The sequence below is a fragment of the Podarcis melisellensis genome (assembly GCF_964234715.1).
Source record: "Podarcis melisellensis genome assembly, chromosome: 14".
In the NCBI taxonomy this organism is placed as follows: domain Eukaryota; kingdom Metazoa; phylum Chordata; class Lepidosauria; order Squamata; family Lacertidae; genus Podarcis; species Podarcis melisellensis.
In genome coordinates this window covers 34,944,996-34,961,682 of record NC_138546.1, presented here as the reverse complement: position 1 = coordinate 34,961,682, position 16,687 = coordinate 34,944,996, and the positions used below count along the sequence as shown (strand labels likewise).

The following is a 16,687-nucleotide window of genomic DNA, read 5'->3' as shown; positions in this document are numbered from 1 at the left end:
CTCTGGTTTTCACATTACATCATCAGCATCCAATTTGACTGTCTAATTCTGCTCTGTCTCTTCATTGGTGTGATTGTAACATTCAGTCACTCTTGATACAGATATGCAGCAGAATCAGTCACCTGAGCTCAGAGAAGGACGTCTGTCAAGGCCGCTCAGTACCTGTCTCCTTACAGTCAGGAGTCTTATGCAGAACAGTCACTCGTTTTTCTCATTTTTCCAATTTTAAGTTCAGTTTCTCCACATTTAATTGTGTCTGTTTTTCACAGCTCCAATGTAAATTTATGCACATTCTAGTGCAAATTTCTTCTAATACACACACACACACACACACACACACACAAAATTTTGTATGCAATCTTGCATACAAATTGCTCACACATTTCTGCAAAACAATTTCCCCCTAATATAACACGCTTTTGTATGTCCTTTTCATGTATATATGTGTGCATATATTTATGCACATTACTTGGCTGGAGAAGTAAATTGCAGAATTCAGGTACAGTAAGTGCAAATTTCAAAGGATGGCTGCGCTTTGGCTCCCACGTTCTTTTGAAAATTTGGTAAATTCTCCTTTAGAGGCACACAGAATTGAGCTCCTCCTCCATCCCTGCTTACTTAGCAGTGCAGGAGGATGCTCTGAGTGCAGAGTTCTTCTGCTTTCACAACCTGAAAGCAAATCCTTTTGAGGGTTAAGAGTGAAGCAAACATTGAAGTTTGGTTCAGGAAAAAAGGGTGCTTCAATATTTTTTTTAATGGGGTTGGGGAACTAGGTTAGAAACAGAGATCTTGGGGGATTTGCAAGTATGAGATGCTAGTCCCGTCCTTAAAATGCCGTTGGTGTTCTCTGCACTTCTTGGGCTCAGGAGCGGATTCTCTGAAAATTTATCCTTGCTCTGACTTTTGGTTCCATGCAGGAAGGGGGATTCCATACTAAAGCCTTTGTCTGCTGTTTGGTCTATGAGACCTTCAGACGCCAAGGTTGCTAAGAGCATTCTGTTGCCTGGTCCATGAGCCAGGCTCAGTGGCTGCAGATGGCCATCTTTTTTGTTAAATGTGGCAGCCAGGATTAGAGCTATAAACAACTGGTTAACTAGCATCTAGAGAAGTAGGCCACATTTAAAGGTGAACTACTTAATTTTCACTTCCTGAAACAACGTGCATAGTGGAACTCAGCCGACCTTTGAAATTCACACTCCTATGAATTTTGCAACGCAGTTCTCCAACACAAAGCATGCTTTTAACTCTGAGTAGGTCACTTCCACCTAGAGCAGCTTTATCCGAGAAAAGAAAGCCCTGGCAGATTTCTGCCATTTGAGGGACTGAATGGTCCAATCGCACAATAGGTTTCCTGCCCTCCAACTTCTCTTGTTGCATCTCTGTGTGAGTCACTGACCCTATGAGGAAAATTGACTGCATTTTTCGCTCTATAAGACGCACCTTTCCCCTCCTAAAAAGTAAGGGGAAATGTGTGTGTGTCTTATGGAGCGAATGCAGACGGGAGGTTCTGCTCTGCACTCCCTTTAAAGAGCCGCACACACACTCCGCACGCTCTTTAAAGGGAGCGCTGCTCTTGGGGGAGCCTTAGCTGTGCGCAGCCTCTACCAGGCAGGGGATGAAGGCTTCCCTTGCCCGGGAGAGGCTGTGCGCGGCCAAACAAGAAGCCAGGACAGCGAGCAGGATCGCTGCCCTGCGATCCCACTGGCTGTCCTGGCTTCTGGCTTAGCCACGGGAAGCCTCCGCAGGGCACGGGGAGCCTTCATCCCGCTGCCCTGTGGAGGCTTCGCATGGCTATCCCTGGCTTTTGCGGGAGATGCTCAGAATGCTTTGCGTTGCTTTTTTATTTCTTGTTTTCCTCCCCTTAAAACTAGGTGCGTCTTATAGTCTGGTGCGTCTAATAGAGCGAAAAATATGGTAATTCAGGAAAGGGGAACATGTGGCTGATGTTGCTAGACTGATGCCCCCCCCCAGACATTAGCCTTCAAACTGTTTCAAAGGGGCTGGTGGAAAATGAAATCAATTTGCATCTGGGGTTGGAAACACATTTCCCATACCCGATTTAATTACTGAATTTTTTTCACACGGCAGACTTGCAGATCTCCCAAGTCACAGACTGCAGGTGCGGTGAACCTTTGGCTCCCTAGATGTTGTGGAATTACAACTCCTGTCACCCTTGGTCATTGGCCATGTTTGCTGGGGAACTGTTGGAAATTGTAGTTCAGCAACCTCTGGACGGCCAAAGATTTTCCCACACCTGCATGAGTGCCCTTGGGAAGGGTTGCTATCTCATCCTTCCTTGTCCCATAGACCTCTTGCTGCCAGGAATCCAGCCTTACCTGTTCCTTTCTTGCATGTGAATGGGAGATGGTAGTTGCAGGGGACGTCGTTCCACTCTCCCTTCTCATGCCAGATCATTACGACACAGTCTTCTCCTTTGGCAAAGAAATTATCGGGTTGGTTGGGCCGCCAGTTCTCATATTGCTAGGAGAGATGAGAACGAAGCTGGTATTGGAACTTAGACAGAGAAGACAGTTGGGGAGGCTTTTCCTTAGGGTCTAATAAGACCCAATGGTGGAGAAAATGGCCATCAGATCACCTGCGGGTTTTTGTTTTGTTTTTGCAGGGTCCCACAAGTGAGGGTGGGACCATAATCCTGAAAAGTGAGGGGCTTATTGTTATTTGCTCTGCAGGCAGTGGAATCTGGCCCAGCCGGGCAAATGGGGCATTGTTACACCAACCTCTGTCTGGCTTTAGCCAGCCTCACCTGTCTGCCTTCTTATTACCATTCCAGAGACTGGCACTGCCTGCCAGGTTCCTTACCCTTAGTTTTGATGTTGCTCCTTGTAGAAGGGAAGGGGACAAAATGAGGATTAGTTGCTCCACCTTCTATTGTCTCTAGCGCTGCTTCTTGTTGGCTCTAGCTCCACCTACTGGTGGCCTCCCTGCCTTCCACCCTACCAGTCACAATGAGCACCAGCCACTGCCTCTTATTGCAGGCATAGGCAACCTTGGCTCTTCAGATGTTTTGGGACTAGAACTCCCATGATCCCTAGCTAACAGGACCAGTGGTCAGGGATGATGGGAATTGTAGGCCCCAAACATCTCGAGGGCCAAGGTTGCCTATGCCTGGCTTATTGCCAGCAAAAATATTCGAATGCCATGCAGGTACCTGTATATGCCCAACTCCTTATAGGACACTTGGCAGCTCTGAAGGGCAAGTGGTCAAAACCCCAATCAAACCTGCAGACAGCCCTAACTCTGGTCACAAGCACACCATGTATCTAAAGCACTATGATACCACTTCAAACAGTCAGGACTTTCCCCAAAGAATTCTGGGAGCTGTAGTTTGTTAAGGGTGTTGAGAGTAGTTAGGAGACCCCCTATTACCCTCACAAAGCTCCAGTTCCCAGAGGTTAAACAACTAATCCTTCTTTGCAGAGAACTCTGGGAATTGGAGCTCAGCGAGGAGAATAGAGGTCTCCTAACAACTGTCAGCATCCCTTAAACTACAATTTCCAGTTGGGGAAGCCACGACTGTTTAAAGTGGTATCACAGTGCTTTAAATGTGTTGTGATAATGTTGCCTCTGTTTCTTGTCTTTTCCCACAAAACGCAGAAGCCCCTTTCATTCTTGGGCACGAGGGGCAAAAATAAATAAAGCCCAGAATTGTATTTCCTTGTGAGGAAGGAAGTTCTTATGCTGAAATGTTTCCCAGCAGCCCAGGATCATTCACTGAAAACCATGTCCTTCTGGAATGTAACTCACAAGGGAGTGTCCATCAGACCAGCGGAAGTCATCCTCAACTGCTCTGTCACTAAGGCCAATCCACTGGTAGTCTTGAGCGTTGTCTAGAAAGGAGAGACAGGAGAGCATAAAGATTAGAAAGTTAGCCTGTAACTTCCTGCTGAAATCCTGCAAATTTTCACACCACAAATGTTGCACTCTTTCCTTTTCCCCTTTTGTTGTGCCTGGGTGCTCTTCCAGACAGGTAAGGTAAAAAGGTAAAGGACCCCTGGACAGTTAAGTCCAGCCAAAGGCGACTATGGGGTTGTGGCACTCATCTTGCTTTCAGGCCGAGGGTGCCGGCGTTTGTCCACAGACAGCTTTCTGGCTCATGTGGCCAGCAGGACTAAACCGCCTCTGGCACAACAGAATGCTGTGACAAAAACCAGAGCGCACGGAAACATCATTTCCCTTCCTGCCACAGTGGTACCTATTTATCTACTTGCATTGGCGTGCTTTCAAACTGCTAGGTTGGCAGGAGCTGGGACAGAGTAATGGGAGCTCACCCCGTTGCGGTGATTTGAACCTGCTGACCTTCTGATCAGCCAGCCCAAGAGACTCAGTGGTCTAGACCACAGCACCACCCGCAATAATATGACAACACTGGGGAAGCATCATAAAATGACAAATAAAACGGAATGATGGATGAGTGGCCTAGTATAATTCTACCACTAATGCATTAATTGACTACACCACCACCCCACAACTCCCCCACAACCAATCTGGAATGACTGCAAATTGCAATGTTTTGATTCTACTTCTAAACTCAATAGGAATTTGTAGTTTCTTGATCAGCCAATGCCACCTGTTTGGAAAGTGCAGCCTTGATCTCTGGCCCCGCATACTCCTCAAATCATCACACTTACTGTTCACAAACTCCTGCTCTTCGGGAGTGATGATACTGCTCAGGTGAGACTGATGCTCTCGGCAGAGGTTCTCAGCATCCACCCACGTGTGCTTCTCTTCAAAGTGCTTGTAACAGTTGCCTTGGAATTTGGTCCAGCCTGCTTCACATTCTGCCAGATCTGGAGATAAATAAGAGGGAATGCATGTGAACAAGAAGCAAAGGTTCTTGAACAACTCAGGACCAGGTTACCTGAAATAATGCCTGCCCTATATGGATATAAAAGTTACAGCATGTTATTGTTCAAGAGGAAATTATATGAAAATGATGTATTGTCGGTATCGAACACCGAGTAAAGTGACAAAATGTATAAATCTAAATCAAACAAGTGTTGGAAATGTAAAGAGAAAGAAGGTTCTTTTTATCATATGTGGTGGTCTTGTAGGAAGGTTACAGCTTACAGGGAAATGATATACAATGAATTGAAAAGGATGTTCAAAATAACTTCTGTAAAAAACCCCAGAAGCTTTTCTTTTGGGAATTATAGGGACAGAACTACCTAAATTGTATATAAATTTATTTATGTATGCTACCACAGCGGCAAGAATGTTACTCGCCCAAAAGTGGAAAGAAGCAGAAGTCCCAGAATGGATACAGAAACTTATGGAATATGCAGAAATGGCGAAACTTACCGAAAGAAGAAGAAGAAATTGAGATAACAAACTTTTTATAAAAGAATGGAAACGGTTTATTGAATATTTTGCAGATAAATTGCAAACAGATAGAAACATTGGCAGGATTATTGTAATAACCTGCAGTTTCATAAGAGTATATATATTTAAAGTAGATAATTAAATGAGCAAATGAAATGAATTTGGATATGCAGAAGATATTAAAAAATAAATTTAAGGAACCGCAGAAAGAGGGGTAAGGAAGTCAGACTCTGAAATGTTAAATAGATTGTAAAACTAATGAAATGTATGAACTTGGAAAGTGTAAATAAAAACTAGAAGAAGAAGAAGAAGAAGAAGAAGAAGAAGAAGAAGAAGAAGAAGAAGAAGAAGAAGAAGAAGAAGAAGAAATACTGCCCACCCTTGTAGAGATGTATAATATTACTTCACGGCATATCCTACAGAATATCACAGGGGAGGGAGCTGAAAACAAGCATTTTTTGCTACTGTGGAATGGTCTTCTCTCTGCCATACATGAAGCATCATCTAACAGTTGCTTCAGGTATCTTGAAAAGATGCACCTATTGACTCACAAGATTGGATCCTGCTTTCTGATTTCTGATTTTACCTGTATCTGCTTTTACCTGTTTCTTTTTAAATAATGCTGATTTCTAGTTTTTATGTTAATTTTGTATACCACTTATGGATTTGTAGATATTAAGTGGCTTAGAAATGCTTTTAAATACGCACATGCAAATATAAAAAAACTGCATATGCTTTAAAAATATGTGCACACATATTTATTTATTTAACAAAACGTATGCATCACTTCATTGTAAATAGAACCTCAAAGTAGTTTGCAGAAACAGAACAAAGCCAAAATGGTCAAAGAACGACAATGTTAAAAATTAGGTATTAAAAAAAAATCAAAATGTAATTAAAATAAACAGTTAAACTAAACTAAAATTAAAATAATCAGCTAAACTAAAAATAGAAGATGATTACAACACATAGCAGCTTCTATGTTTCTAGGTGGGCTTGCCTGAAGAATGTTCCGTTTTTAACAAGGTCTGAAAAGGTTACGGCAAATGCACCTGCCTGATCTCAATATGCAGGGAGTTCCGATGTTTAGGTGCTGCTATACTAAAAGACTTCACAAGTGTGGAACAAGTCTTATGTGGCACCTCTAATAGTGCCTGTTCTGCAGATCAAAGGAGTCAACTGAGTATATATGGAATAAGGTACCGTAATCCCCTTGATTTTATACCCTGGGTATAGGGCGGTATATAAATTCAGTACAGTGGTACCTTCGGTTAAGTACTTAATTTGTTCCGGAGGTCTGTTCTTAACCTGAAACTGTTCTTAACCTGAAGCACCACTTTAGCTAATGGGGCCTCCTGCTGCTGCCATGCCGCCGGAGCCCGATTTCTGTTCTTATCCTGAAGCAAAGTTCTTAACCTGAAGCACTATTTCTGGGTTAGCGGAGTGTGTAACCTGAAGCGTATGTAACCTGAAGCGTATGTAACCTGAAGCGTATGTAACCCGAGGTACCACTGTAAATCAAATAAATAATAAAAGAAACAATCAAACTAGTCCCAAACTGTTAAGCGCTTTATATGCAGATAGCAAAAACCTTGAACTTTGCCTACTGACAAAATGGCAGCCCCATGGAAATCTCTGAGCAGGGTTTCACTCCTGCAAGCAACTGCAATTTCTGGCTACATAGGCAGAACGAGCCAGTTATCCTCAGGCAGCTGATTTTGGGCGTCGTGGAAGGACAGCAAAAGGTTAGCTATTTAATTTATTATTGTTGCATTTTCACTACCAGGCAGGGAAGAGAGGCGCTTGTGGGATTTTTTCCTCTTCTGCTTAGGTGCCAAAATAACTTGACCAGCTTTGGGTATTATGTGTGTTGACTTGGAAGGGGAGCCCATTTGCTGCTCCACCTCAGAGAAGAAAATGTCTTCTGCCCGCCGTGTAGACGCCTATGTCACACTTTGCTGTGATGCACAGTTGTCCTCTCAGACAAGAAGAGTTATTGACTTCCCTGTCGAGGAGGCTCCCTACAGTGCTGAGCAAAATTTCGAAAGCCCATTAAAGGACACTACAGTGTGCCAAAGAGACAAGGGGAGAATGGAAGAGCCTTTTAAGACTGCCAAAATGGAAGCAAGGCAACATGGTCAGTCGCTTGTATTCCAAGAAGCTGAGCTTGAGGGAGCAGGGAAGTTTTCTGAGATAAATTGTGAGCAGGTAAGAAATTGCTGCAAGACTGTGTTAGGCCCTAAAAAAATAATAATTGGGGCCAGATTCACACCATATGTTTAAATCACTGCGATACCACTTTAAACAGCCATGACTTGGAGCTGTGGTCAACAGATAATACATATCTAGCTTTGTTATAAACGTAAATATGTTTTGTGTTGCGTTGGATCACTCCAATAATCAAAAGTTGGAGAATGTTCATTATCAGGAAAGCAAAAGTGTTAGGGGCTTTTTTGTAGATTAGAAAAATGATGATTAAGAAAGGGAGAAATTACAAAATTACGAATTATATGTAGAACACCAATGGAGATAGCTTTTTCTCTCTGTTTTGTAATACTAGAAACTGAGTTAGCTAGGTGAGCCTGCTTTCATGACCCTTAACCCATTGCAGTCCCCAGGTTCTTTTGGTGGAAGCTGTTTAAAGTGATATGATACTGCTTTAAATGTCTAGTGCAGATGGCATCTAGGACACAGTGAGCTGGAGCAGAACTTTAGGCTGATTTAAATATGCCTAACAGAGCAGTGGAAATCCATGGAGCATATTGTAAGAAGCATGACCCTCCTCAGTAGATTATGCTGGTCTAAACCACATAATCAGTAGATTTTGTGGTCTAAACCACAGAGTCTAGGGCTTGCCGATCAGAAGGTCGGCGGTTCGAATCCCTGCAATGGGGTGAGCTACCATTGCTCAGTCCCTGCTCCTGCCAACCTAGCAATTCAAAAGTACATCATAGTGCAAGTAGATAAATAGGTACCGCTCTGGTGGGAAGGTAAACAGCATTCCATGTGCTGCTCTGGTTTCACCAGAAGCGGCTTAGTTATGCTGGCCACATGACCCGGAAGCTGTACGCCGGCTCCCTCGGCCAGTAAAGCGAGATGAGCGCCGCAACCCCAGAGTCTTCCGCGACTGGACCTAATGGTCAGGGGTCCCTTTACCTTCACCTTTAAACATGGTTTATATAATCCTGGAGGAATTAACTTCCTCTCATTTTTGTTGTCATGGCTGATTTTGCTCTCCTTAATCCAGTACGGGTGAAATGATTTCAGTCCCACCCACCCCAGCATCTCTGTGCCTTGAAATTTCCATCGATCAGAATTCATACTGCCAGATAGAATGAAAAAAGGGACCTTTAAACAGAAGCCCTTAGTACTTCCATATTGAACACACAACCTTCTGCCCAAAGCAAAAGAGTTTTAAAAATGGAAAGAATGGGAGAGAGATAGCTGGAAGATCCTGTTGTAGGTTTTCTGGTGACAGGGATCATAGAGGCCTTGTTTGTATACCTAAGGTCTTTATGCACCTTAGACTTGATCATATGCTATGCTGTACACAGGTACAAAATGCCTTTACACATGTAAAAGTGTTTGTGGGAAAGACTGTACACTTGTTGATTTGTAGAGCCCAACTATTATGCATACAGATACGCCGACTGCAGACTCCCACAAGTGTCCCTAGTTTCTGATTTGATCCCAGAACAGCCTGCTTTTCCTTAGGACGTCTCTACTTTGACTGGAAAAATGCTGGAGGCTGTAGAATAGAATGTCCCTATTTTCTTCGGAGAAATGTTGGAGGGTTTGCATGCAATTGTGAACAGCCCTTTCGTTACTACTGTGCAATTGAGCCTCGTTAAGGTCAAACACCATGCATATTCAAGTAAGCAGCTGTGTTGGTCTGCCGTAGTCAAAATAAATTAAAAGGATTCTTTACAAAGATAGTTTAAAGTAATTCTTTAAAAAGGTATGTTAAGTCTGTTAGTCAGACTTACCATACTCATTAGCCAATCACCCATTCCCTCCCCTCCCTCTCATTATATATAAGGGTCTGATGACTTTTGTTTCAGTGTATCTGAAGAAGTGTGCATGCACACGAAAACATATACCTGTGCACTGCTCTGTTTCACCAGAAGCGGCTTAGTCATGCTGGCCACATGACCCAGAAGCTGTACACCGGCTCCCTCGGTCAATAAAGCGAGATGAGCACCGCAACCCCAGAGTTGGCCACGACTGGACCTAATTGTCAGGGGTCCCTTTACCTAGTTTGCTGGTATGTGATTGAATTCCATCTGAAAAGTGATGGTCTGGAAGTGCCCCCCCACCAAAAAAAGTAATGCTGAAGGCTAGTTAGGGGGATGCACAGCAGGCCATTGTGCCACATACAGTTTTGTCAACCAACAGAAGGGTGAAGGACAAGCGGTCTACTGCTACTGCCACAAATAGCATTTGTCTCCTGAAGCAGTTATCGCGCTCAGCCTAATGGTAGGGCCGTCTCCCTTAATGTAGCACTCCCTCCCCCCTTCTGCCCACCAGAAGTGAATCCACTCATTCATAGGAAGAAAGTGAAGGGATACATTTAGACATACAACTAAGGGGGTTAAAGTTGCAGGGCAAGGCAACATATTTCAGCTTTCCCCAATTGCACCTCAGATTTCAGCCTCCTTTTCTTTCTTCTACACATTTCAGTAGGGTCCAGGGTTCAGTAAGTTTGAGTCAGACCTCCATAATCCCACCCTGTGTTTTTGGAATGATGCTGGAAGTGTGACGTAAGCTTGGGCATTAAGAATGTGACCAAGAGAAAGAATGTTGGGAACTGACCAACGAAGGCTTCCTTCGGTTTCTAAGTGTGACCAAGAGAATACCCAGGAGTCTTAAGAGTTATAAAAAGGGAAAGACAGAAACTACCTATGGAAATTCCTTGCCATACAGAAGATAAATATAGGCTGGTAAGCAAAGAAACCAGATTTCCTTGTGGCGAAAATGCACAATTCCTTCTATCACTAACATGCAAGCTTCAGGTGCTGTCGATTATGTGCATAGCAAAAAATGACACCAGCATGAGTGCGCAAGAGAGATCTGTCAGCAGGCTTAGGGGAAACGCCAAAATTTGCAAACATGACATGTGAGCAAAGAAAAACCGGCGGAAAAACTCTAGTGGGAGGGAATCCCAGGCTAGCTCAGAGAGGTCTGAGCATGCTCAGTGGTCATGGTATGCAGATTAGATATTTGGCAGGGCAATGAGAAAACACTGAGTGGAGGTGGAGAGGCTAGAGTCCTGAACATCAGCAGCACTCCATATTGCAATGTTCTGTTGCAGTTTCTACTGGGCTTTTTTATTACAGTTATTAAAGAGTTAGATGAGGATGGGATGTGTGTGTGTGTGTGTGTGTGTGACAAAGAGGATGTCTCCCCACACCTCCCAACCCAGGGGAGAGAGGAGGGATGCTGTTAGTACGATTAGCTGAAGCCAGGCAGGCAGGGCGTACCAACGTCACAGAGGTCCCCTCCGTAGCTGGGAAGGCATAAGCATTTGAAAGTGTGGATGCCATCGACGCAGGTAGCTCCATTCAGACAGGGGCTGGAGTGGCACTCATCAATGTCTGCAAGAAATCAAGGGCTGCCATTAGGACTCGGGCTCTGGAAAGAGGTCCATCAGCAGGAGAAAGGCTTTCCTTGCTTGTCTTGCAGGGCAGGGCAGGGCAGGGCAGGGCAGGGCAGGGCAGGAAGAATGAATGAATGAATGGATGGATGGATGGTTTGGAGAGAAAATGGGGAAAACTTGGAAGCCAAAGAAGCAGAAGAGGAACGGGGAATGGGAAGGGCAGGCTAGGATGTGATAGGAGGGCTTCCCCTTTGGTTACAAGCAGGGACGACAGATCAACCATAGAGGCAAATGACTGCTTGCATTTGGGAGAAAAAAAAGGCAGCTTAGTACTTTGATGGGGAGGCACTCAAGATGCATAAGATTGTGATGGGCTACCCAGGACATAGACATGCTCGTAAAGCAGAGAAGATAAAAGAAAATTGTGGGGCATTTTTGTGATGAGAGGACCTAAATGGAAAAGCAAACCTTTGGACCGAAGTCAAGAAAGGGAGCTTCATATGTTTGCAAAGTTATTTAATTGTATTAGTGAGCTACTGACGTTTTTCTCCTTTAGGCCCACAAGTAAAAAAACAACAACCCTATACCGTAATTCCAGAGACTTTTTATTTTATATAACAAATGCTGGAAGTTCAGAGGAGGGCGATGTGGTTATGTAACGGTCCTAAAGGACAGGAAGAGAAGTTTATCTGGCACCTTCGTTATACAGCAAATGTTGAAAGTGCCCCTTTTTACCCTACCTGTTGACACTTAAGGTTTGTTTTGTTAGGACCCACCATGTTTCCGTGTCTGCAAGTTGTTTTAAACTGTTTTTAATATTTTGTTTTAATTGTTGTAACCTGGGGGACCTTAAGGTGAAGGACAGGTAAATGATGATGATGATGATACTGATATGATATTATGTTCCTCAGTGTGCAATGGCATGAGGCAAGATCTTAATTCACCCAGAGCAGAAAAAACCCACAATCTTAGCTTTGCCCCCTCCCAAGCTGGTGAGCTCTATAGGTCTATCAACGAAAAGGAGCCCCAGTTTTCCCAAGTCTTTTTAGCACACCCTGCAAAATCAGTTATTGCCATGACTTTTTGTTGTTTGCTCCATTTGGAAATCTCCGCTTGTGGCTTTCTCACCCCTCTGGTCACCCAGCTATCATTCGGTAGAGCCTGAGACAATCTCCGGGTTGTGGGTTTGAACCCTGAATTGGTCAAAAGATTCCTGCTTTGGACTAGGTGACCCTCATAGTCCCTTCCAGCTCTACAATTTCATGATTCTATGAGCAGATGAAAGAGTTCTCCAGCAGAAAGGAAGCATGTCTAAACCAGGAGAGGGCGGGAGGCAAATCAGGATCTACTGGGACATTCTCTGGGTAACTTGCAGTAGCTCAGCGAGGGTTGGCAACTTCCAGTGGTTTAATAAGAGTGACAAAAAAAAAGCCTTTCAACTCCTCTCCAAAATTTGACTGCTGAAATCGAGAAAGTTTTGGAGCTAACTGAAGTAGGTGTATGTGTGAATGGATCCATGCAATAACTCCAGTTCTGGTACTGAAAGCAAGTTCTTGGTCTCTGAGCAGCACGTTGTTCCTGAGCCACTCTTCTGTACTGGCCATTCATCCTGAGTTGCTCATGGTGTGTTTATACGTCTTCCCACTAGTCAGCCATTCATCCCACAACTGCAAAAAGTCTGTTTCTTTTTTTAACGGGGATCTGTTGCCCCAGGGCAGCAGTAGGCTTCAATCCACTTTAATTGCGCAAGCCTAAATTTCCCAGTATGCTCTTGAGTTTCTCCCACAAAATACTGACAGCCTAGAGGGGGCCTTTGTCTGCTTCTAGTTGTTCCATCTTTATCCAGAGTCTAAGACACTGGTCGTCATCACACATTCATTTCACAAGCCAAGCGATCTTCTTCTCTTAAGATAACCAGCCACATCCTTATTTCCAACTTTGGACTCATCTAGACTTCCTTTTGTGCTGCGTTTCTAGGCCCAGGTTGGGGCTTTAAAGATCCATATCCAAGCTTTGTTTTTTGCTTTTTTGCCTCAGTGTGTTTTCCCCGCGTTTACTGCTGAATCGGAGGAAACGGCAATCAGGTTTTCTGCAGATTGTCGTTTTCTCCGATTCGCTGGTGAAACGCAGGTTTTCCTGGGGAAAGCGCTGAGACCAAAGCAAACAAGCAAATGCTCAGACATGAAAGGTATAATAAAACATGGACCTCTTCCTGGAAATCACAGCACAAAAGGAAGTGTGGATGAGCTAAAGAAAATAAAGAAACAGCATATGAAATTAACAGCATTAAAAAGGCCTGTACATTATAGAAAACCCATCTAAACTTGGGTTTCTAAAAACATAGGAATAGGGGCGGGGGCGATGATTCAGTTCACATTTAAAGGCAAATCTACCTAACTTGCACTGTCCAAAACAATATGAGAACTGAGACACAGGGATCTCTGAAGATTGTACTTCTCTGAATTTTGCCATGCAGTTCGCCAGCCAAGTAATGTGTACAAAAATGCACATGGTCACGTAAAGTCTGCACAAAAAATGCAGATATGAGTAAAAGATGCACAGCATTAGGGGAAATATAAATATTAGGAAATGTGTACATCAGGCAAAATTTTCATACAAAAATTTGTATATTAGGGTAAATTTGCAGCAAAGTGGTGAATTTTCAAGGGGAACCTTTTTTTCTTAAAATTGCAAACTGATGTGGAAATGTGGAGGACTTAAGACTGGAAAAAATGAGATACCAAGAGAATATGTAATTGACAGATTCACCCATCCCTAGCTGTCAGAGAATGTAGCTCTATAGCACTTTCCTGAGAAACGTTATTTTGCCACTTCTTCTCTTATCAGAAAAACCCTCCAAGGTATAGTGATGTAAAGTGCTTACTCTAAAAAGACCTACCAGCAGAGAACAGGTCAGCACTGGGAGTCAACATGGTTCAGCATTTGCTGAGCTCCACACCCCAGAAGGGTGCGACTGCTGCAAATTCCCTGAACCTGCTTCTTCTCCTCTTCACCTCTATCTCTTGCTTGCTTGCTTTATCTCTTCCTCTGGCCCAGAAGATATAAGCAAGGGACTGGCAACAGTGGTGAGATAAAGGAGTAGCTGCTGCTGCTGCTCTTGCCTCGGCCTACCTGCTTCCTGGCTTTTTACCTGGCAAGAGAGCAGGTGATGGCAAAGGCAAGGAGGAGCAACAGTAGATGGCGCTGGAAGAACATAGGAAGAGCTTTTCCTAGATAAGACCAAAGGCCCATCTGGTTGGACATCCTTTTCCCATGGTGGCCAACTGGGTGCCTACAAGGAGTCCACAAGCAGGACCTAAGTACAATAATACTCTTCCTCACTTGTGATTCTCAGCAACTAGTGTTCAGAGGCATATCACCCCAGACCTTGGAGGTGTAGCAAAAGGTAAAAGGTAAAGGTAAAGGACCCCTGGACAGTTAAGTCCAGTCAAAGGCGACTATGGGGTTGTGGTGCTCATCTCGCTTTCAGGCCAAGGGAGCCTGCATTTGTCCACCATCTTTCCGGGTCATGTGGCCAGTATGACTGGTGCAATGGGACACCGTGACGGAAACCACAGCTCAAAGAAATGGCGTTTACCTTCCTGCCACAGTGGTACCTATTTATCTTCTTGCACTGGTGTGCTTTTGTACTGCTAGGTTGGCAGAAGCTGGGACAGAGCAATGGGAGCTCACTCCGCCACAGGGATTTGAACTGCCAACCTTCTGATCGGCAAGCCCAAGAGGCTCAGTGGTTTAGACCACAGCGCCACCCGTGTCCCTATGTAGCACATAGCCATGATAATGGAAACGACTCAAAGCAACTTACAGACACAACAGAAATACTGAAACCGATTCCAACAAACACAATCAATAAAAGAAACGAAAGAAGCCCACCTCTATACAAAGATCCTGCTGCACTGAAAGAGGCCGTAAATACTTGAAAACCCTTTAGATTAAGAGCCAAAAGCCTCTGCAAAAAGGCAAAATTTTGCCAGGTGTTTAGAAATATATAAAAGATGCCTGGAGAGCCTCCCTGAGGACAATGTTTCTACAAGTGGGAAGCCACCATTGAAAAGGCCTGTTTTTGTGTGGCCACCCTTTGGATCTCCTGTGGCGGGGGCAGATGGAGAAGGGCTTCGGATGAAGATTGCAGCATCTGGGTTGTTCCACATGGAGAGAGGTATTGCATTTTGGTGGTAAGCATTGATAGCCTTATCCTCCATGAATTTGACTCATCCTCTTTCAAAGCCAGCAAAGTTGAGGCCATTAATCCATCTCGTGGTAGCAATTTGCATCGTTTAACTATTCACTGTGTGAAGAAGTACCTCATATATTCAAAGCACTATGATCAGGGTGGATCTGCTATAAAACTAAAGAAGATAAAACTAAAATCGGAGGGCCCCCAGAAACAACTTTAGTCCACACTGCTTAATTTTTTTGGGGGGGGAGGAGGGGCTAGTACATCCAATTTGAGTCACACAAATCAAATTGATTAATTTTTTGTTGTGTCCCAATCCCAAAGTTTGAGCATCAGTAGCACAGATTTTCTATAGGTGGTATGTTGCAGGAATTCGAAAACTAAAGGGATAGGAAATTTTTATTCACACCAGTGACTTTGACATGTGAGATAATTTTGACATGTACAGCGATTTTAATCAAAATCTGAGATGTAGCAGTTTTTTTAAAAAAAGTGGTGATCTTTTGTGGAACAGCCCCATTGAAAAAGATAAAAGTGGGTATTCAGACCTCGTTGCTTGTTGTGAAGCCCCCCACCCCCACCCCATAACAGTTCAAGCTTCAAGGCCCCAAAATTGTAGGTCCATCACAGACTATGATACCACTTTAAGTAGCTATGGGTTTTCCAAACTTGGGTCTCCAACTGTTTTTGGACTACAATTTCATCATCCTTGACCTTGACCCTGCTAGCTACAGGTGATGGGAGTTGTAGTCCAAAAACAGCTGGAGACCCAAGATGGATGGAGATGATGGATGGAGACCCAAGATGGATGATAGATAGATAGATAGATTAGATAGATAGATAGATAGATGATAGATAGATAGATAGATAGATAGATAGATAGATAGATGATAGATAGATAGATGATAGAACGATATCCCCTCCCTCTTCCTCTCTCCTTTGTAGACAATGTTCAAGACTACCAATGGTTTGGCTTTAGAGACAGAATGGGTAAGGATGACTTCTGCTGGTCTGATGCACACTCCCTTGTGAGTTACATTCCAGAAGGACATGGTTTTCAGTGAATAGTCCTGGACTGCTGGGAAACATTTCATAATAAGAGCTTCCTTCCTCAGAAGGAAAATTTCTTCTCTTTTTTTAACCCCTTGTGTATTGGGTGTAAAGGACTACTACTGTTTAAGGTTGCCATATATCCAGAATTTCCTGAACATAGTCGGAATATGGCAGTCAGAAACAGTGTCCAGGCAGAAATCGCTGATATGTTCGGGAAAATCCGGATGTATGGCAACCCCCCCCAAAAAAGCTCAACCACTTTGCCCCAAAAAACTCAGCAATACTTTTTGAAATATGGTAACCCTGCTACTGTTAGTATGCAGGACAAGAGACAGAGGCAGAGACCACATTCACACCATACATTTAAAGCACAGTGACACCACTTTAAGCAGTGCTGCTGTTCACAAAGGCATGTGTGTTCCATCTTGGGCTGAGTGAGACCAGCCCCACTTCCCCTGCAGCTAGAACTATGAATGAAGCTTCCTTCCTGGGGTTGGAAT

At 43.8% G+C, this 16,687-nt stretch overlaps 1 protein-coding gene across 6 annotated transcripts in view; it reads right to left on the bottom strand.

Annotated features, from left to right (window-relative positions):
- The window catches only part of ACAN (aggrecan), an 88,179-nt gene that overhangs the window by 5,197 nt on the left and 66,295 nt on the right, over window positions 1–16,687 (bottom strand). For 5 of the 6 annotated variants that reach the window (XM_081888362.1, XM_081888360.1, XM_081888363.1 and 2 more), the window contains 4 exons: window positions 10,821–10,934; window positions 4,650–4,808; window positions 3,766–3,848; window positions 2,337–2,481 (listed from right to left, as the gene is read on the bottom strand). In XM_081888362.1, the coding sequence (XP_081744488.1) occupies window positions 2,337–2,481; window positions 3,766–3,848; window positions 4,650–4,808; window positions 10,821–10,934 (501 nt within the window). The remainder of the gene's footprint in view (window positions 1–2,336; window positions 2,482–3,765; window positions 3,849–4,649; window positions 4,809–10,820; window positions 10,935–16,687) is intronic. The other variant, XM_081888365.1, reaches the window with a different exon arrangement.